The sequence below is a fragment of the Cebus imitator genome, unplaced genomic scaffold (genome assembly GCF_001604975.1).
Source record: "Cebus imitator isolate Cc_AM_T3 unplaced genomic scaffold, Cebus_imitator-1.0 Scaffold61, whole genome shotgun sequence".
NCBI classification, from domain to species: domain Eukaryota; kingdom Metazoa; phylum Chordata; class Mammalia; order Primates; family Cebidae; genus Cebus; species Cebus imitator.
This window is the reverse complement of record NW_016107376.1, coordinates 2,367,520-2,390,587: the sequence shown is the minus strand read 5'-3', so window position 1 is coordinate 2,390,587 and position 23,068 is coordinate 2,367,520. Positions and strand designations below refer to the sequence as shown.

General features: G+C 38.4%; 1 protein-coding gene across 1 annotated transcript in view; it reads left to right on the top strand.

Moving 5' to 3' along the window:
* The window catches only part of MRC1 (mannose receptor C-type 1), a 104,718-nt gene that overhangs the window by 50,521 nt on the left and 31,129 nt on the right, over positions 1-23,068 (top strand). The window contains exons 10-18 of the mRNA XM_017529766.2: positions 3,034-3,149; positions 5,147-5,295; positions 9,128-9,327; positions 12,612-12,739; positions 13,214-13,301; positions 14,751-14,895; positions 16,487-16,528; positions 17,764-17,927; positions 22,154-22,221. Coding sequence (XP_017385255.1) covers positions 3,034-3,149; positions 5,147-5,295; positions 9,128-9,327; positions 12,612-12,739; positions 13,214-13,301; positions 14,751-14,895; positions 16,487-16,528; positions 17,764-17,927; positions 22,154-22,221 — 1,100 coding nt within the window. The remainder of the gene's footprint in view (positions 1-3,033; positions 3,150-5,146; positions 5,296-9,127; positions 9,328-12,611; positions 12,740-13,213; positions 13,302-14,750; positions 14,896-16,486; positions 16,529-17,763; positions 17,928-22,153; positions 22,222-23,068) is intronic.

Below are 23,068 nucleotides of genomic sequence, written 5' to 3'. Positions count from 1 at the left end.
GTTTGTATTTTTAGTAGAGATGGGTATTCACCATATTGGCCAGTCTGGCCTCGAACTCCTGACCTCGTGATCCACCCACCTCGGCCTCTCAAAGTGCTAGGATGTAGGTGCGAGCCATCTCGCTGGGCCCAGTGTGATTATTTTGAGGTTTCACAGCCATCTTTCAGTTCTTGAAACTGACCCATCGTTCGTTTTATTCACTGCTTCTGAAACTTCTGAAACTTATCATAGGTGGTTGTTCAACCTTCTCATTCTATTGTCTATGCTTTCCATTAACATGTTTTTAACCTCTTTCCATATTTTCATCTCTCCCTATACTACCTTTTCTATCTTGCTATCTTTTTATCTTTTCATCCAATTTACTAATTTTCTATGAAACCGTGGTTACTATATTTAATCTGATCATTGAGTTTTTAACTTTGTTGCTATGGTTGTTTTTTTTTTTATATACTTTCCATCCTTTGGTTCACATCCTCCTGTTTTTTGTGCATACATTTTCGATCTTTTATTATTGGATTTATTCTTCCATTATGAAATCATCTCAACCGTGCTGTTTTTTTTTTTTTTTATAAAGAGTTTTAATAAAACACTCTGAGAGCTTTCAGAGTGTTTTATTATGTTCAGTTGTTGACTCTTCCTTAAAATGGAATATTTTCTTATAGGTTTGTTGTTGTTTTGAGACAGAGTCTTGCTCTGTTGCTCAGGCTGGAGTGCTGTGGCATGATCTCAGCTCACTGCAACTTCTACCACATGGATTCAGGGAATTCTCCTGCCTCAGCCTCCCAGGTAGCTGGGACTACAGGCATGCCCCATCACACTCAGCTAATTTTTGCATTTTCAGTAGAGATGGGATTTCACCATGTTGGTCAGGCTGGTCTCGAACTCCTGACCTCAAGTGATCCACCCACCTCAGCCTTTCAAAGTGCTGGGATTACAGGTGTGAGCCACCGTGCCTGGAAGGTTTGTAGTTTTTGATTGTAAATTAGTGACCTCTCCATCACCATCCTTCTCCCCAAATGTCACAGTTTCTCTTGACCTCGTTGGTGGGCAGCATATTTCTGATGTATGGTTTTGCATTCTACTATTTGGAGTGCTTTAGAGATTCCCCTTTTATAGATTAAGTATGACTAATTTTCTTGCTATGGATTCTCATCCAATGTGGATAGTGTAAACTTGGAACTGTCGCTCATCTGCAGCACAAACTTGGTATTTGTTTTCAAACTCAGGAATTATTTTTCCTGGTACTCAGAACCCCAGGTAGATGACAAGACACTGTCATTTCTTGGTTCTGTGGGCAGAATGTTCTAGTTCTCCTTTAACCAAGGGCTTACAGGGATTAGTGGTATCATTTTTATATCAGGACCTCAGTTGCAACACCCTGCCTCAAGTGGGACAAAGGCAAAATATCATTCTGTATGAACACTAACACCACTGCCCCTAGGACCTTAATCTAGGATCTGATAGGTCCTTGGGCTATAAAAATGTAGTTTATGCATTTTCCATTTAGCTTTTAGTATTCTACTAAATTTGGGCACCTGGAGATTTCCCCCTTCTTCCTCTCAAACTCTAGTATGGACTTATCATTTACTGTTATGTTTTTATTTAGCATTTCTGTGTATTTTTTTTTTTTCTGAGAGGTTTTCATTCTGTCACCCAGGCTCGAGTGCAGTGGTGTGATCATGGCCCACTGTAGCCTCAACCTCCTTGACTCAATCAATCCTCCTGCCTCAGCCTCCTGAGTAGCTGGGACTTATAGGCACATGCTATCATGCCTAGCTAATTTTATAAAATTTTCTGTAAAGAGAGGGACCCACTCTGTTGCCCAGGCTGGTCTTAAACTCCTGGCCTCAAGCTATCCTCCCACGTTGGACTCCCAAAGTGCTGGGATTTTTTTTTTTTTTTGAGACGGAGTTTCGCTCTTGTTACCCAGGCTGGAGTGCAATGACGCGTTCTTGGCTCACCGCAACCTCCGCCTCCTGGGTTCAGGCAATTCTCCTGCCTCAACCTCCTGAGTAGCTGGGATTACAGGCACGCACCACCATGCTCAGCTAATTTTTTGTATTTTTTTTTAGTAGAGACGGGGTTTCACCATGTTGACCAGGATGGTCTCGATCTCTTGACCTCATGATCCACCCGCCTCGGCCTCCCAAAGTGCTGGGATTACAGGCTTCAGCCACCTAGCCCGGCCGAGTGCTGGGATTATAGGCATGCCACTGTGCCTGGCCATTTTTGTGTATTTGGAGTATGGGAGAAGGAGGAACCATGCCGAATCATTTTTGAAAAGTGCTCTTCTATGACCAAGTCATGTAGCTTTATACCCATCTTCTAGTATTGACTTCCATAGGCAACTGGTCTTGCTCTTCCCCAAATTCTTTCCTGTGCTTACCTACTCTAAAACTGATATCTTAGCCATTCTGTTCAGTTTCCTCAGTGAACATTTCACAAATAGTTTTTTTGCAGGATACATTAAAGTGGACAGAATGACTGCCCCCAATTATGTAGCATAATTTGTCATAAGACGAATGATGTACAACTATTTCCTTTATTCATTTATGTATATAATTTTCATCGCGTTTGAGATTCTTCAGAGTTGTGTTCTTTAGATATTCCTATTGTTTATCCAATAGTTTCATGATAGAAAAAGTATTAAAATAATATTTTCTAAGGCTGAGCACAGTGCCTCACGCCTGTAATCCCAGCACTTTGGGAGACCAAGGCAGGCAGATCACTTGAGGTTAGGAGTTTGAGACCTGCCTGGCCAACATGGTGAAAAGCCATCTCTACTAAAAAGACAAAAATATTTAGCTGGGTGTGGTGGCACCTGCCTGTAATCCCAGCTACTCTGGAGGCTGAGACAGAATTGCTTGAAACTGGGAGGTGGAGGTTGCAGTGAGCCAAGATTGCACCATTGCACTCTAGCCTGGGCAACAAGAGCAAAACTCTGTCTCAAATAATAATTATGATAATAATAATAATTTATAATATATATGCATGAACTCCACTCATTTTTTCATTGCTTGATGACATTAATAGGGCTGGAAAAGACATCACTTTTACTGCTATTTGATTGGACATACACTTTCAACGTTTGCAGAAGCAAATCAAACTTGCAATAATGAGAAAGCTTACTTAACAACTGTTGAAGACAGGTATGTAACTATTTTAATTTCATTAAAAAATATGTAAAATAGAAAAAAGTTTCAGAAAAGCCCACATATCAACATGCTCTACATTTCTGAATAAATTACGTGTGATACTTGAGGTATGATTTGTAAAGGTAGAAGCATTAAAAATAATATTCTTATTTGGATTCTTTATTGCAAACATTAGAAACTGTTTTTGCTACATTTAGTAATATAAAGCAACATTCAGAACAGTTTACAAATAATAATCTAGTCAATGTAGTTTATAGAGCTAACTTTTTTCTGATCCATTACATGCTGAATTTTTTAAAACAGGAAAGTAACTAAAAGTTGCCTGCTCAAGATCACGTTATGCCTTTACCACTCTCTCCACCAAAAAAGAAGGCAGAAGTTTACAAAATCATTCATTCATTCCATTCTTCCCTTCTTTGCTTTGTTTTGTTAGGTTAACAGACTCATAGATCAGGAAAATCACACGGGCATAGAGGAGCTTATGTATTTTTTTTTTTAATCTCTAGGGTCCCATCTATTTTTAAAATTTATTTATTTACTCTTCACCTACTCTATGCAAAGCCCTAGATTAGCCACAGAAGAAAGTTTACAAAAATTGAAAAGTATCTATTTCACTTGCAGTAAAGAAGTAAAAAAATTATGCAGTTTTACTACAATAAGTTACATTTACTGGACTTTTGAGGCAGAGCTAATAAAATGTAGGGGATACTGTTGATATCAAAAAAATCTTTGGATAAAAATGAGAGATGTCATAGCATTTCATAGTCTTTATAAAAGAATTTTATTTCTATCTACATGCAACTTAGATGTATAATTAAATGTCTTATATATGGTAGTAGCACTCTTATATAATGCTAACATCTGAAACTCAGGATGTAGGTACTTTTTATCTTTTGTGAGGGAGGTGAGTTGTTTACCTTTAAGTACCATGAGAACATATTGTGGTCTGCACTATAATTGATCTTTTGGTTTATTGGAGTATTATGTACATGATTTCACTATATTTTACATTTATTTTTCTTTATGTATCTTCTGTAATATTTATACTCAGGAGTTCATTAACTCTTGTTAAATATGGCTTCAAGACATTTAAGAAAACTAAGTCAAGTTTGGAACTTTGAAATTCTTTGTTTTGTTTTGTTTAGGGAATGAAATTATTGAGACTATGGTCAAATAAAATGTTCTGTTGCTGTTAGGTTTCTCTATATTCTCTTCCTGCTCTCTCTAAAGTCATCTACTACTCTCTGTTCCTGGAAACTTCAGACACCCATTTTTCTTTTTCTTAAAAGACAGATTTTTGCCTATTTTGCCACTGACATTGTTTTATGTATGTCATTTTAGACACATTTTGGGTGCCTTGTCAACTGTATTTTATTGTTCCCAGATTAATGCCAAATACACAGACCCAGAATCCAAAGGGAGAGAAAGTGTTGGAATTCATGATTCTGCTTCTCACTCATTCTGGAGATTGAGTCTCTGCTTATCTATATTTCTTGATAATTTTCTCTTTTATTTTAGAGCTAAAATATGAGAGAATAAAATCGAGGGGGGAAATCCATGTAGATTATTCTCTGAGTATTATCCTTGATCTTGTTATTAACCTTGAACTTGCTTAATTAAGAATTGAGTAGAACTATTTGAAGAGTGGACTGATTTTTTTGTTTAAACGCTGTATTTTAAAATTTAGTAGTTTTCTTCTTTGTATTCTCAAAATTCTCTGACATTGCTGGTGAGGGCTAGAGGGAGATAGTTTGATTATCTCTGGATGATTTTGTATACTCAGCTATATGGTATTTTTCCATCATGAGCTCATATTTCCTTGGTGAAAATGTGTATAATTTAGATGACATACAAATGTAACACAATATATTTGAATTACCAATTCAATTATAGCTCAGACATAGAACTGAGATACTTTTCATGTTGCTAATTTTGAAAATTGGCATAAATGTTTCAAAAAGTTAATTGAATGTTAATTCTTCTTTTTAAAGATATGAACAAGCATTCTTGACAAGTTTCATTGGATTAAGGCCTGAAAAATATTTCTGGATAGGACTTTCAGATATACAAACCAAAGGGACTTTTCAGTGGACCATTGAGGAGGAAGTTCAGTTCACCCACTGGAATTCAGATATGCCAGGTATGGGCAGTGCCTCACCCTATGAATCCATTGGACTAAGTCTGTTATTCCTCTGGGTACCTCTCCAAATAGACTAGGAGAATTAATCATGCTTTTAGTAACAGTTTATATTTCATTCTCTTTTTGTTTTTCCCTTTCTTCCTTTTTTTTTTTTTTTTTAAATTTCCCAATAAGTTTACAGTATTCTAAAGAACAAGGAAGAAAAAAATTGCTAGGTTATCTTGCTAGGTTATCTGGTACTGGTCGACTTAAAACCTATTCATGCAATTCTCAGTGGTCACAAATGTTTCACATGGTTGAGTTATTTCTTTTCCTTTTGAGACAGAGTCTCGCTTGGTTACCCAGGCTGGAGTGAAGTGGCGTCATCTTGGCTCACTGCAACCTCACCCTCCCAGGTTCAAGCAATTCTCATGCCTTGGCCTCCCGAGTAGCTAGGACCACAGGCGTGTGCCACCACGCCTGGTTAATTTTTATATTTTTAGTAGAGATGGGGTTTCACCATGTTGGCCAGGCTTATCTCGAACTCCTGGCTTCAAGTGATCTGCCTGCCTCAGCCTCCCAAAGTGCTGGAGGCACATGCGTGAGCCACAGCACCTGGCCTGGTTGACTTATTTCTGAAAACCTAAAACAATATTAAATTGACATAAAGCTTTTCAGTGCCACTGGGAGTTGAAATATTAGAGTGTTTGGGTGGTAGAGCAAAGGACATTGTTCATGCAGAACTCATTATGTCAGTATCTTCCACGTGCTACTGTGTTTCATCTTTCATGTGCCTTGGATTTTTATTTTGTCCTCATAGCAACCCTGCCAGGTAAGCTTCCGTATCTTCATTTAAAAGAAGGGGAGGCTGGGCATGGTGACGCCTGTAATCCCAGCTCTTTGGGAGGAGGATGCAGGCAGATCACCTGAGGTCAGGAGTTCGAGACCTGCCTGGCCAACATGGTGAAACTCCATCTCTATGAAAAATACAAAAATTAGCCGAGCACAGTGGTATACCTCTAATCCCAGCTACTTGGGAAGCCGAGGCAGGAGAATCGCTTGAACCTGGGAGGCGGAGGTTGCAGTGAGCTGAGATTGTGCCACTGCACTCCAGCCTGGGCAACAAGAGCAGAAAAGAAGAAGTAGAAACTGAGACTCAGGAAATTTATGGGACTAGAAAGCTTTCAGGCACGATTTAAACTAATCTGTGTCATCCTCAAATCCGTGCTGCTAGACTCACCCCACCCTGCCTCTCTATATATTTTGATTTACCTTCCCTAGTAAGATGTTGTGAGTTATTTCTGAAATCATCTCTGAAAGATTCTTTGACTTTTTATACATGCATATCAGTAGTACCCAACATTATTTAATATGACAACACACAGAGGAATTTCAACATCGTTTATAGCAAACATTTCATTGTGCTTGGGTGAAAAGCTAAAAAAGAAATAATAGCTCCCGTTTATCAATTGACTACCTGAACTAATACATCCTAATCTTCAGTGTTATAATTTGCATTCTCAGCTTTCAATAAGGAAAATAGATCAATAACCTAAATAGTGTGATTCTTGTTTGTGGAATTGTTGAGCTTTCTGAAACATGGTAAGATTTCAGTTGATTTAAAAAATAACCGGATGGTATATTAACAGCTGAGTACATACTTTGAAAAAACATCTTGGCAGGAGTGATAAGCCTTACTCTGTAAGTGAAACTGCTTAACCTTGCCTGTGGTGTCATCCAGCAGCAGGATTCTGAGGAGTTAGCCCTGGAATGTCCTCAGGAAATAACAATGGAAGGAACTGGAACAACTCAGTTGCAACCATTGTCATGATATATCCTTGATGGAAGGATGGTGGTGCCTCTTAAGGAAGGCTGGCCTCAGCTGGGTGCAGTGACTCACGCCTGTAATCCCAGCACTTTGGGAGGCCAAGGTGGGTGGATCACGAGGTCAGGAGTTCAAGACCAGCCTGGCCAAGACAGTGAAACCCCATCTATACAAAAAATACAAAAGTTAGCCAGGCATGGTGGCAGTTGCCTGTAATCCCAGCTACTCAGGAGGCCAAGGCAGGAGTATTTCTGAATCCCAGAGGCAGAGGTTGCAGTGAGCCGAGATCACACCACTGCACTTCAGCCTGGGCAACAGAGCGAGACTCCGTCTCAAAGAAAAAAAAGAAAAAAATTAAGGTTGGACTCTTTGGCTGAGTTTTTACAGCTTCAGGAAGAGTGGGCAAGGATCCTGGGACCTGAGTCTGAGTGTCAGGTCAACTGAATAGATTCTGATGGTTCGGGGGATGCCACAGTCTCCAGTCATCTGCCCCACAGTTACCAGGTTTTAACTCCGTGCTGCAAAGAGAAGGAGACAATCGGGAATCAGAGAAAACCTTTAAGGTGTCAGGAAATCAGAGATTTCAGAGAAAATATTCTAAAAAATGTGTATTTCCCCAGAACTAACTTACTTACTTACTTTCTTTCTTTCTTCTTCCTTTCCTTTCCTTTCCTTTTCTTTCTTTCTTTCTTTCTTTCTTTTCTTTCTTTCTTTCTTTTTTTTTCTTTCTTTCTTTCTTTCTTTTTTCTCTCTCTCTCTTTCTTTCTCTTTCTCTTCTTTCTTTCCTTCCTTCCCTCCTACCTTCTCTCTCTCTCCCTTTCACTCTCTCTCTGTTTCTTTCTTTCTCTCTTTCTTTCTTTTCTTTCTTTCATCTCATTCTGTCTAGCAGGCTGAAGTGCAGTGGTATGATCTTGGCCCACTGCAACCTCTGCCTCACGGGTTCAGGTGATTCTCCTGCCTCAGCCTCCTGAATAGCTGGGATTACCGGTGCACGCCACCATACTTGGCTAATATTTTTTGTATTTTTAGTAGGGATTGGGTTTTGCCTTGTTGATCAGGCTGGTCTCGAACTCCTGACCTTGTGATCTGCCCACCTCGGCCTCCCAAAGTACTGGGATTATAGGTGTGAGCCACCATGCCTGGCCTTCATGAATGATTTGTAAGCACTTCATGTTCTTTAGAAGGTTAATAATAAAAAAAATGACCTCATCATAGCAGCAAGGACTCCTGATGCTTTCAAAGCTCTTAGTTAATTGCTATTTGGAAATAACCTTGACTATAAGACAGAATTATAAGCTCTTAAGCTCAGTGCATCCTCATTTTGTTTTATGTACTTTTTTGCTCATTAAAGCTGGCATTCCTTATAACTCTGTGAGGCAGGTCTTAGTATTTGCATTTGAAGAGGAGAAAGCAAGTTTGGAATGTTTGAGTAACTTACCTACAATCTCTAGTTGAGGCGTGTCTCATTTTGAAATCTGTGAGAAACTTTGTTCCTGGGAAACCTATGAGGACCTCAGTGGAAGAAAAACAATCTTAAAGAATTAAAACAGAAAGAAGGGAGAAAACCAGAAAGGGGAGGAAGAAGAAGGAAGGAAGGAGGGGAGGAAGGAGGGGAGGAAGAAAACAAGGAGGGAGGAAGGAACAAAAGGAGGAAAGGAGGGAGGGAGAGAGAGAAACATTAAATTACTATTTTTGCCATTATGGTGAATTTGATAATATAAAAATATCTTATCGTTAAATGCATGTGTGTGGGGCGCTTTGCTAGATGTTAGAAATATAGAATGTTACAACCCGTCCTGCATTTGAGAGCATAAGTGGTTTGGAATTATAGACCACACAAATAAAAACCAAACTGATTGAAAAATAGCACAGACCAGTTGCTGAATGCCCGACATGGCCAGCTGCATCTCCTCATCACCTGCAGGCTTCACCACATCCGTGATGCTCAGTTCTGACTGCCTTCTGTGAGCACAGCAGGCCTTCAGCAGGTACCTGTTGAGTGTATTCTCCTTTATGTATTTATTATAGGGCGAAAGCCAGGGTGTGTTGCCATGAGAACCGGGATTGCAGGGGGCTTATGGGATGTTTTGAAATGTGATGAAAAGGCAAAATTTGTGTGTAAGCATTGGGCAGAAGGAGTAACCCGCCCACCGGAGCCCACAACGACTCCCGAACCCAGATGTCCGGAGGATTGGGGCACCAGCAGTAGGACGAGCTTGTGTTTCAAGGTGAGTATCAATTATGAAGCTGATAAGAGAATTTGGAGTATATTTCACCTAAAGAATCACTGAAGGACATAAACAAACAAACAAACAAAAACACTCTGCCCAGCCTCCACCTGTAGACATTTAGAAATTCTGATTTGATTGACCTGGGCATCAGTTTTTTGGAAGACTTTCTTGGGTGGATGCATTTAGACCCACAAACACAACCAGCAACACAAACAAAACTCACAGAAGATTTTTTTCTCACCGCTCTGCCACTATTACCTCTCTGCTTCCCTCCTTTCTCCCACGTTTTCTAGACCTCCCTTCCTGCCTCTCTCCCTTCCTCCTTTCCCTCTCCTCTCCTCCCCTCCCCTCTTCTCTCCTTTCCTTTCCTTTTCTTTCTTCTTTTCTTTCCCTCCCTCCCTACCTCTCTCACCTTCTTTTTCTCCTATGGGGTCTCGCTCTGTCATCTAGGCTGGGTAAAGTGCCACAGTCATAGCTCACTACAGCCTCAAAGTTCTGGGCTCAAGTGATCCTCCCACCTAAGCCTCCCAAGTAGCTACAAGTATGCACCACCATGCCCAGCTAATTTTTAAAATCTTATTTTATGTAAAGATGGGGTCTTACTATGTTGCCCAGGCTAGTCTAAAGATGGGGTCTTACTATGTTGCCCAGGCTAGTCTTAAGCTCCTGACATCAGCTGATCCTCCCACACAAACCTCCCAGAGCTCTGGGATTATAGACATGAGTCACTGCACCCAGCCTCTTTTTGTCTTGATAGCAATTTCTGTTTCCTGTCATGCTATCCTATTGCAAATCATTTTTTTTTTTTGCCATGCTCTTAGAGCCCAAGTTTTAGCTAACAAAATTGATAAAGTAACCTACAATAATGCCACATAGGTATTCCAAAGAGAATACTCCCTTTTTCTGATTTAAACTCTGATGATTTTAATGATAGATTGAGGAAAGGAAATGATAGGTTGGGGCACATGGCTTTTCAGTGCCCATTAAATGACAATTCAATATTCTACCACTATTTAATACATTCATAGGTTGGGCCGTTCATTTTTTCCTTATGCAATCAATTCACCAAAGCAAACAACCAAACAAACCAAATGAGGAAGAAACCCAGAAACTAACAAACACAAATCCCAGTGAATTAAGGATTGGGGTCTTTTTCTCTCTCTCTTTTATAAGTCATACCCTTTTTAGAGAAGGTTAGACTTAGCCAAATACAGAAATGTACCTACTGTATTAGTCCATTCTCATACTGCTATAAAGATACTACCCAAGACTGGGCTAACTTAAAAAAGAAAGAGTTAATTGACTCATAGTTCCGCATGGTTGGGGAAGCCTCAGGAAACTTACAATTAAGGCAGAGGGTGAAGCAGGCACCTTCTTTACAAGGGCAGGGGACACAAGAGCATTTGAGAGCCTTGGAGAAGCTACCACTTATGAAACCATCAGATCTTGTGAGAACTCATTCACAAGGACAGCGTGAGGGAAGCTGCCTTCATAATCCAATCACTTCCCACCCTCAATGTGGGGGTTACAAGCCCCTTCCTTGACATGTGGAGATTACAATTTGAGACGAGATTTGGGTGGGGACACAGAGTCAAACTATATCACCTGCCTACTGCTTAATGATACTGTTCTCCAATAGTCCTGCTCTCTGGGCTTCTTTCATCCAATCCCTTTGAATGGTGTATGGTCATGGCATGCCCTTTAAGACAGTTTGGCAAGGCTCATGAAGAATTTGCAATAGGATGAGGCTGTGGAGTCTTTTCTAACACAAGAGGAGTGTGGTTAGTTGAGCTGGTCACTCCCACTAATAGAAATAGGAATCCATGAAGTCTTCAATCCAGATTGGCCATCAGACTTAGTAAAATCATTTACATAGAAGATGATGTATTGGGTTAAGACAGAGGAGATTTGTAAATGGATTATTTAAGGACTAACACAAAGAAAATCAGGTGTTTTATTGTTACCTCTGGAAATTTTGAATTACTACATGAAGGCCACATTCACCTATTCCTAGCCTTCACCTGAGGATGTTAGGCTGTGGAGACTTTTTGCAGTTTTTCGAGAGAATCAGTCATTTTATCCAGAGCTGAGAAGTGAATAGGGGCTTCTGCAGAGAGAATTTCCAGGTCGATGTTCAACAAATCATTATGTGCTTGACTAGAAATTAGGTGGTTTTAGAGGTACTTGGGCTAAGGTTTGTTTGGAAATATATAGACCACCATTATAAATATTAAGGTGTGAGAATTATTAATGAAATTCATTTGATAGTAAATTTATTTAAGACAGTGAAATCTTATAGTCTAGCAAATTGAGGTATCATAGGTGTCTTGGAATATACTGATGTGTGGATACTTACTTAAACACCTTTGTCCAGAAAGCTTGAGTCAAGTTAGGGTCAAGGTGAAGGTTATCTTCGGCTACGTAATGACAACTTGGGCAACCATGGATGTTGAAGCAAATTCTTCTTCCACAAGCCTGTGATAAGGGGGCCATGACTCAGGAGGAGCAATGCATGGGAATTAGAAAAGACAGTGGCCACAAATACCTCCTTTGCTATTTGCATACTGTTGGGTGTATCCCAGACAGTCACTGGTTGACTGCATATCACCGTTCTCTCTACAGTCCTCTGAATAATATGGCACAATTCCTAAATTATATAATCTTTTAAATTTAATTTAGCTCATAACTCCCTGCCAGATGGGTGTCTGTGGTTGCATGTGCTTTAATAGTTGTTAAAATGTACAACCATATGAAAAATATAAGGCAGTACTGAAGGACATTACCAACAAAATGTTGAAACATTGCTAGGTTATTTATTGTTTAAGCTAAACACAATAACATGCTATGCACAATTTTAGGAAAGTTACTTTACTTAAAATTCTTCGTATTCATGTTTACTTTCTCTGTATCAAAAGCTTCTTTCATTTTTTCCCATCTCAATGCCACCTTTTACACTTAACCAAATTAATCTTGTTTTCCAGAAAGAGCCATGTACCTAACCCATATGCCTAAAGCTCCTAAGATTTTCATCTAATGTCTCTTGTGCTATAAAATAATTTTATTTTCTAAGATTTTCTCAGCAAAATAATCCCCCAAGTTTTGTCACCCAAATATTCACTCATAAATTGATTTTAAAGCAAAAGAATTACATTGTTTTGGGTCATTGAAATGTCTTGCTTTTCTGTAAATGAACTCTCATCTAAAGTAAATAATTGTTTCTCTTAATTTGATAAACCACAAAGTATAAAATAATTTTTGTAACCATGTCATCTATTTTTCAGCTATTTGCAAAAGGAAAACATGAGAAGAAAACGTGGTTTGAATCTCGAGATTTTTGTCGAGCTCTGGGTGGAGACCTAGCTAGCATCAGTAACAAAGAAGAACAGCAAACAATATGGCGGTTAATAACGTAAGTGTCATTTTTATGGACTACTCCTTTTTGTTATCTAGTTGGTGCTTATGAAGTTAAGAAAACTTATCTGTTTCTGAAATTGTTGGCTCAGGATGCTAATTTGAGCGCCTGTATCATCTCCGAAATCTGTGAGCCCTGTTTGATCTGGTTTCACTTTCAAATCCTTTAATTGTATAAGTGTAAATTCTGTGATGACTTGCTTTACAAAAGTACAAGATGCTCAATACATATTTGTCTTTCAATGCTATCCAACTATTTACTCTCAAGCAGTGGCCTGTTTTTAAGTTATTTGTGGGATATGCCAAAACTTACATCTATTGCATAAATCTTCCCTTTAGCTGTTAAATCTCTTTACTTGGGTACTACTGATTTAGGTTTTGGAGGTAACTTTGAAATGTGGTTAGTCCTCATAAATTACTGAACTTGTTTCATGTAACGATGTATGCTTTCTTTATGTTTTGGATTTCATAGAGCTAGTGGAAGCTACCATGAACTGTTTTGGTTGGGATTGACATACGGAAGCCCTTCAGAAGGCTTTACTTGGACTGATGGTTCTCCTGTGAGTAATTCGACTTACTGTATTACTTTCTTACTTTATCATGTATTTATTTTCATGTTATCTTTTTATTTAATCCAAACTTTTAGTAAGACAGGCCGTTGTGATAGCCACTATCCTGCCCCACTCCAGTTCAGTTCTGTTCATTCAAAGAATAGCGATGGTTGACCAGATGAAAGAAAAGAAAGAAAATGAAAACTCATTCCACTAGTTTATAAAAAATAATATGTTTATTTGGCCATGCAAAATTGATATGCAGGTAAACTTCCTAAAACTTGAGTGCTTTATAGCCTCTTATAGATCAATAGAAATGGAAACATTTTGTATATTCTCATTAACAATGATTAGGCTTCATCAGTCTTCCCCATTGCCAGGAATGAAGAAGCGAGAGATTCTGGCACGTGCTGGCAATATCTAGAAGCCCTAGTCATCACAAGAAGTGACTTTGGGTAATTTCAGTTCTACCTCTTAATTTCAGTTCTTCTTCCACCAGCAACTTTTCAAGGCTTTATTTGACGACTTCACTGACATTTGGGTTTTATATTTACATCTCAGGAAAACATCAATGTTGCTTAGACCAAAACCCTGTGGGTTATGATTCCACCCTGAAAACTCCATGAAGGACCTAAACGCAGGGCCTCTGTTTCTACTGTTCATTTTGGTGAAGTTTAGTAGCTCTGTTAGCACTGTTTTATGGGTCTTTTTCTTTTGCAAGAAGAATTAATTATATTTCTTTATCTTACACATTTAATAAAGAGGAAACTTCCAACAATACACTGAAATATTATTCTTTCCAATGGGTTGTAAATTTAGGAACTCCCAACATGGAGAAGTGGAACTTTGTTGCCAAGCTTTTTCTATATGTAAACTCCCCCTTCATGGCCCTTGGATCCATTCTATTTAATAAGAGTAAAGAAAATTTTATAATAATCATTAGGGTACTCTGTTCAACATCTCAAGTTTCCATGTAATGAAAGCTGTTTCTTTTCTACCCATGTTTGTAAACTGTGTTTTCAAAGCAAAACTATTGGCCGGGCATAGTGGCTCACACCTGTAATCCCGGCACTTTGGGAGGCCAAGGTGGGTAGATGACCTGAGGTCAGGAGTTCAAGACCAGCCTGGCCAACATGGTGAAACTCCGTCTCTGCCAAAAATATGAAAATTAGCTGGGCATGGTGGTGGGCACCTATAATCCCAGCTACTCGCTAGGCTGAGGCAGGAGAATCGCTTGAACGAAGGAGGCAGAGGTTGCAGTGAGCCAAGATCACACCACTGTACTCCAGCCTGGGTGACAAGAGTGAAATTCTATCTCAAAAAAAGAAAAAAAAAAACAGCTAAGCTATTGAACATATCTTTCCTTTTCTGTTTAGATGAATGATTGGCATTGGCCTGACATAAATGGTTAATTGTACATAAATGGTTAATTGTGGTAGTTTGATTTTTCTAATATAGGTTTCATATGAAAACTGGGCTTTTGGAGAACCTAATAATTATCAAAATGTTGAATTCTGTGGTGAGCTGAAAGGTGAACCTGGTATGACTTGGAATGATATTAATTGTGAACACCTTAACAACTGGATTTGCCAGATACACAAAGGTACGATCACCTGTTTTCTCCTTTATCTCAGCTTGGTAGACTAACCTCCTGACACCCCAGTATCTTTCCTTTATTAGCAGAAGCAAACAAACAAAATAACATAATCAGGGAACTGTCAAGGATAAGGATGCACAGGATAAGGATGAAGTCGGTAAGCACAGATAAATGTGCCAAAGGAACAGAGAAGATCAAAAGGCCACCCGGGAATTCTGGGCAAGAGTCACGTTCTCCAGAATAGTTCCCACGAGCAGCTCTGATCCTGGCCCAGGTTCAATGGCAGCGGAAGTCTGTGGGTGTCCTATGCTGTAAACAGAATAATGCAAATGCAATTTCCGTTTTGGAATTTTCACCTTCTGACCTATGTTAATCATCAAATAGGTGAACGTTTCTCCAAGTCTGAATATTCTAAGTATTGATTTCTCGGGTAAATGTTCAACACAGTGAACAATCACCCTGGAGTGACCTCTGATGCTCTTAGTCCCACCATGTTATCGACGGTCAGACAATATGCATGCTGGAAGTCATTATCTGGGACTCAGAAAGTTCTGAGTATCCAAGTCAGGCCAGAAGATCCGAGTTCTAATGTTAAGAGAAAACAACAATCCAATGAGCAAATAAACAACCATACCCTCTAACCAAAATATACATCAACACCTCTGTTGTAAATGGATAAATGGGACCTCATTGCCCTCTGCTGATGGAGAATCTTGGCAACCATTGCAACTCCACGGCTGAAGATGCCTTACTGCTCTGTTTCTTTTCCATCCTCCTGCTTAGATTATTGCTTTCAAAGATTCCAGAATAGAAGAAGTCAATGGTGGCCAGTTGTCCTTTAAAGGTCTCTTAGCTACCAATGGCTAGTATCCTTTTTGCATTATTGTAGCTCTACTCTTACAGATGTTAAATTCATTAACCCAAAAGCTAAGTAACCTGAGTCCCTTTATAAGCTTCTAACACAATCCAGATATATCATTAACTACCTGGAAAGCAAAACATTTCATTTAACTTTTAGTAAACCATACATTTAAGAAAAGTAGATTTGCTTAAAGAAAATATGTTTCCTATTTTATAAATGAATAGTTCACATTTAATCATTTCAAATCATGAAATCATAAATAATTTCACAGCTAATTATAAGATGTCTGACTGGAAAACTAACATCTCTTAAGCACCTATTACATACCAATAGCTCGCATATTTTCACAATCTATTTTGTTTAGTCAACAAAATTTAGGCTAAATGATTTAAGCCCAGGCTTGGGATTTAAAGCCAGGCCTTCTGATTCCAAAACTTATGTTCCTTTTTTTCCTTTATATGATGCTACTTGTGCCTAAAAACTGTGTTTTAGTATCTGGTGGCTATTATTGTACCTAGTTTGTTTAATTCTTGATTTCTGATTCTCTTTTCCTTCATTCTCCTCTCCATGGCATGAAGTACAAATTGGAGAAAGAAAGGGAAGGGAATAAAAAGAGAATAACCAAGTTTTTAACAATATTGACTAATGAAAGTAGTGAAAATAGAGAAAATAGAAGGAAATGTAATTAGCAGAAGTTTAAGCACACGGTATTTCTACTTTTCTCTTGTTTTACAGGACAAACACCAAAACCTGAGCCAACGCCAGCTCCTCAAGACAGTAGGTGTTTTATTTTCTGATCTCTATACTGTAACCCTTTCCCTGTCTCTCTCCTTACTCAGCGAAAAAGTTACTTGCTCTAGGAAGGTACAGCAGAAGTCCTTAATACCTTTGAGTGAGAATGTCATGGAAGTTTGGGTCTTCCTCTCCAGAGAGAAGCTCGTATGCACAAACATAAGGCATGTTAATACAGTTTCTCAAGGCTTCATGAATCACTTCCAAGGTCCTGAGTTCTTCCTTCTTTAACACATATATTAGTGTCCAATGGTTGCTGTAACCAATTACCAGGAACTTGGTGACTTAAAATAACACACAGTTATTCTCTTACAGTTCTGGAAGTTAGAAATCTGAAATCAGTTTCACCGTGCCAAAATCTAGATGTTGGCAGGACCACGCTCCTTTTAGTGGCTGTAAAGGAGAATCACTTTTCTTGCCTTTACCAGCATCTAGAGCTGCACTATATGAACCATCAGCCCATGGCCCCTTCTTCCAAAACCAGCAATGTAGCATCTTCTTCCAGTGATCACATTGCCTCCTTCTCTTGTAGTCAAATCTCCCTCCACCCCTCTCCATACAGGTGCTTGTTATTACATTTAGGCCCACCTAATCAATCCAGTATAACTCTCCCATCTCAAGATCCTAACTTAATCTTGCCTATGCAGTTGCATTTTCCACATAAGCTAACATTCATAGGTTCCAGGGATTAGGAACTAGATATCTTTGGGGGGCTTTTATTCAGCCTACTGTAGCACAGAATTATGGAATCCTATGGGTTGTAAAAACCTCAGGCGCCCACTTGATACGTGAATTCCTTGCTTCTACGCTGAATCACCAAAGTTCATCTATTAGAAGTTTTTTTCTTCTTCTTATACCGGGGTGAAAGCCACTTTCTCACAGTTCCTACTCCTTTGATCTAGAACATTTTAGGTGCATTGTATATAAATCCTCCAAGGTATGCTATCGTATTGATGAAAGTGACACCAGGAGTTCTTTTACCCAATAATGACATATGGAACTTAGCTAGGAATACAAAATGGGTCATTTTTACTGAATTGATAGAAAGTGGATACCTGACCTGAGGGTTCAAATGTCTGTATTTGATGTAGACATTCTGCTATTCTGGTCTGTCAGAGTTGATGTAGCATCTCTATCCCTTTCACTTTTGTGTGCTATACACACCAGATGCTTGAACTTGTCTACATAAAACTCTTCGTTTTTTGTCATTAACTTTTCAGATCCACCAGTCACTGAAGATGGGTGGGTTATTTACAAAGACCACCAGTATTATTTCAGCAAAGAGAAGGAAACCATGGACAATGCACGAGCATTTTGCAAGAGGAATTTTGGTGATCTTGTTTCTATTCAGAGTGAAAGTGAAAAGAAGTTTCTATGGAAATATGTAAGAACATCAATAATCTTTTAAAAATTTTAATCGTTTTTGGGGAACAGGCTGTGTTTTGTTATATGGAAAAATTCTTTAGTGGTGATTTTTGAGAGTTTGGTACCCCCGTCACCCGAGCAGTGTACACTGTACTGAATGTATAGTCTTTTATTTCTCTCCCCTCTTACCTGTCCCCGAGTCCCCGAAGTCCACTCTATCATTCTTATGCCTTTGCATTCTCATAGCTTAGCTTCCAGTTATGAGTGAGAATATATGATGTTTGGTTTTCCATTCCTGAGTTACTTCAGTTAGAATAATGGTCTCTGACTCCATTCAGGTTGCTGTGAATGTCATTATTTCATTCCTTTTTATGGCTGAGTAGTATTCCATGGTATGTATATACCACATTTTCTTTATCTCTTTATTGGCTGATGGGCATGTAGACTGGTTTCATATTTTTGCAATTGCAAATTGTACAATATTATAAATGTGTGTGTGCAAATGTCTTTTTCATGTAATGACTTCTTTGCCTCTGGGTAGATACTCAGTAGTGGGATTGCTGGATCAAATGGTATTTCTACTTTTAGTCCTTTGAGGAATCTTCATATTGTTTTGCATAGTGGTTGTATTAGTTTCCATTCCCACCAGCAGTGTGAAAGTGTTCCTTTTTACCACATCCATGCCAACATCTATTATTTTTGATATTTTAGTTATGGCCATTCTTGCAGGAGTAAGATGGTGTCACATTGTGATTTTGATTTATGTTTCTCTGATGATTAGTGATGTTGAGCATTTTTTCTTAGAACATCATTGATTTAAGGCCAGAACAGTGACATATGATAGACATAGTGTCTATCATTGCCACCCCATAGTACAATTTCTACTTGTGTGCTGAATTTGCACCTCCAGAGGTCAAGGTAAAGATGGGAATGCAGGAGGAGGGGGAGACAGGAACAGAAGTTACTCTCTATTGTTTAAATATTTAGTGCAGAACTGCAGAACTCAATCTTTTTTTTTTTTTTTTTTGAGGTGGTACCAAAAATTAGTTACTTTTTTTTCCCCTCAGTTTCAACAAACAATTTATTCCCTAGTGCACAAGTCCCTATAAGGTTACAATCTTCTGGGACATTGCCTACTGGTAGTTGGATTAAGACTTCAAGAATATCCTTTTTTGATTTTTTGGTTTTTTTGAGAAGGAGTCTTGCTCTGCTGCCCAAGCTGGAATACAGTGGTGTGATCTTGGCTCACTGCAACCGTTGCCTCCCAGGCTCAAGCAATTCTCCTGCCTTAGCCTCCAAAGTATCTGGGACTACAGGTGCATGCCACCACGCCTGACTAACTTCAGTATATTTAGTAGAGATGGAGTTTTACCATGTTGGCAAAGCTGGTCTCGAAGTTCTGACCTCAGGTGATCCACCCACCTTGGCCTCCCAAAGTGCTGGGATTACAGGCATGAGCCACTGCACCCAGCCTTCTTCATGTATATTCTTTTATTATTATTATTATATAGCATTGAATCTGTAAATTACTTTGGGCAGTATGGCCATTTTCACAATATTGATTCTTCCTAACCATGCTTTTCCATCTGTTTGTGTCCTCTCTTATTTCCTTGAGCAGTGGTTTGTAGTTCTCCTTGAAGAGGTCCTTCACGTCCCTTGTTAGTAGTATTCCTAGGTATTTTATTCTCTTTGTAGCAATTGTGAATGGGAATTCGCTCATGATTTGGCTTTCTGTTTGTCTGTTATTGGTGTATAAGAATGCTTGTGATTTTTGCACGTTGATTTTGTATCCTGAGACTTTGCTGAAGTTGTTTATCAGCTTAAGGAGATTTTGGGCTGAGACGACATGATTGTCTTCTAAATATACAATAATGCCATCTGCAAATAGGGACAATTTGACTTCCTCTTTTCCTAACTGAATACTTTTTATTTCTTTTTCTTGCCTGATTGTTCTGGCTAGAACTTCCAATACTATGTTGAATAGGAGTGGTGAGACAGGGCATCCTTATCTTGTGCCAGTTTTCAAAGGGAATTCTTCCAGTTTTTGCCCATTCAGTGTGATATTGAATTGGCAATATCATTTAATATGAATGAGATGAGTCTCACTCTGTCACCCAGGCTGGAGTGCAGTGGTGTGATTGCTGCTCACTGCAACCTCCACCTCCCAGGTTTAAGCAATTCTCCTGCCTCAGCCTTCCAGGTAGCTGGGATTACAGGTGCCTGCCACCATGCCCAGCTAATATTTTGTTTTTAGTAGAGATGGGGTTTCACCATGTTGGCCAGGTTCACCTCCAACTCCTGACCTCAAGTGATCCACCTGCCTTGACCTCCCAAATCACTGAGGTTACAGGTTTGAGGCACTGTGCCCAGCCCCGGAACCATTTTTTAGCTTGAATTTTGTGAGGATCCATACTTGATGGCTTTGAATTCACTAACCTGATTTGCAAAGATTATAATTCTTAACTAGTTGTTACATGTCAGTCCTGGACCCTTGGTGTATCATACAGCTTAATTTTTAATTTAAAAATCTGGCTTACTTGGCCCAAATTGTTGGCCAACATATAACACAGTTTGATTGTTTATTATAGTCATCTTTCTTGGTTGTGACATAATTGTGATACCATTGATATGCCTATCACTGAAGGTATGATTTATTTTTTCTCAGAGTGCTTTGCTCAGTATCTTTCTAATTAAAATTCTTCATGGCCGCACTGCCAGAGAGGAGCTTAACAGAGAGGTCAGGAAAAAATAAGTTGAACAATACTGGAAGACTAAAAATTTATTTGATTTATAAAGGTACTAGAGTGTGCTCTGACTTAACATCATCTTGCGGATATAACTTGCTTTGAAATTCTCAAGACGTTTTCTAATATTGCACCTATACATATCAAAATCAAATATATCTGTATCTATATAGTGAAATAGTATATTATAATGAAATTAATACATTTTGGGGTTCCTTTCCTTGTTCATGAATACACATATTCTCCCAAGTTTGAAGAACAGATATATCCTTCTGGCTCATACACAGATATAAATTATAATAGATATGTAATCTATACATAAAAATATATATAAAATAAATATTTGAATAATATATAAAAAATAAATATATGATGCATGTAAAATAAATATATAAATGTATATAAAATATATGTAATATATGTATAATGTGTATTATATTATACATATCAATCTTTTCACCTCAGCCTTCTGAGTAGCTGGGACTATAGGTGTGCACCACCATGTCCCACAGGGTTATTATTTTTAATATATGTATTTGACATATAGATTTATTTTACATATATATTTATAATGATATATATTTATCATTATTATAATATCATATATTTATAATTATGTAAAATAAATCATATATATGATTATTCTTTTTTATTTAAGAAAAATTTGTGCACAATTTAATAACTCAAATTTGTAAGGCAAATACCTTAAATCATTCTCTATAATATTAAATGCCTATGATAGTTACATCATTGAAGACATTCATTTTTCTTTTTTTTTTCCCCATTTATTTATTTTATTGCATTTTAGGTTTTGGGGTACATGTGAAGAACATGCAAGATTGTTGCATAGGTACACACGTGGCAGTGTGATTTGCTGCCTTCCTCCCCATCACCTACATCTGGCATCTCTCCCCTTGCTATCTCTTCCCAGCTCCCCCCCCCACACCGTCCCTCCCCTATTTCCCCCCAACTGACCCCAGTGTGTAGTGCTCCCCTCCCTGTGTCCATGTGTTCTCATTGTTCAACACCCGCCTATGAGTGAGAACATGCGGTGTTTGATCTTCTGCTCTTCTGTCAGTTTGCTGAGAATGATGGTTTCCAGGTTCATCCATGTCCCTACAAAGGACACAAACTCATCGTTTTTGATGGCTGCATAATATTCCATGGTGTATATGTGCCACATTTTCCCTGTCCAATCTAACATCGATGCCCATAGATGAAGACATTCTTTAAAGCAAAGTAGCCAGTCAGGATAATAAGATTATGCATCAAAGAAAAGACTCCTGCTTTACAAATTCAAATTATTAAAATGTGTGCATATTTTTCCTTTTTTATTTCTAGGTAGAACATAATGTAGAATGTACTACATTTCTGCATAAATTACTTTCTAGAATAGGTTTCGATTAGCTGCCTTATTAATATGTATGTTTTGTTGTTTTGTTTAAGAACTTGCCGATTGTATGATTCTAAGTTAAACTATATGTAAACTTCCATGTTTCAGGTAAACAGAAATGATGCACAGTCTGCATATTTCATTGGTTTATTGATCAGCTTGGATAAAACATTTGCGTGAGTAAATCAAGCTCAAAGCAGTTTTGCTTGGGGTGGCATTCTGACAAATACCTGTGAGTTATTTTGAGACTTTTGCTTTGGGCAATGCATTTTTAAAACTCCTACAGCATTCTCAATTGAAAAAAAAAACTTAAAAAAAAGAATTTAAAGTAATTCTATTAAATATTTTCAGCACTGTAAATTCCAAACAACTCAAAATTGGATTCAGTTTTGCAAAACTACATTTTTCTTTGTTTTCAGATATCATCATCTGTCAGTAAATCATCTACTAAAGCGTTGTTGTTTTAGACATATACAAATACTGAATTCATTAAAAAATTTACAGTCTCATCTGGGATGATAACCTTGCTAACCTTGCTGCCGGGAACCATAGTATCCTTTCCTATTCCCTGTTCCTGTTTAGCAGCACTATTTTGAAGCACACTTTCAATTGCATGAAATATTTTCCCTTTTTATTTATTTATTTTTGAGATGAAGTCTTGCTCTGTCACCAGGCTGGAGTGCAGTGGCATGATCTTGGCTCACCACAACCTCTGCCTCCCGAGTTCAAGTGCTTCTCCTGCCTCAGCCTCCCAAGTGGCTGGAACTACAGGCATGCACCACCACACCCAGCTAATTTTTTGTATTTTAGTAGTGACAGGGTTTCGCTGTGTTGGGTAGGATGGTCTCCATCTCCTGACCTCATGATCTGCCCGGCTTGGCCTCCCAAAGTGCTAGGATTACACCACTGTGCCTGGACAATACTTTTCCTTTAAAAGAATGATTGTACCATTTTCTATTAGATATAGGAGCCAGAAAAAGCTGTAGGGACATGAGGAAATTAATGAATTTTAGTTTTTTTTTT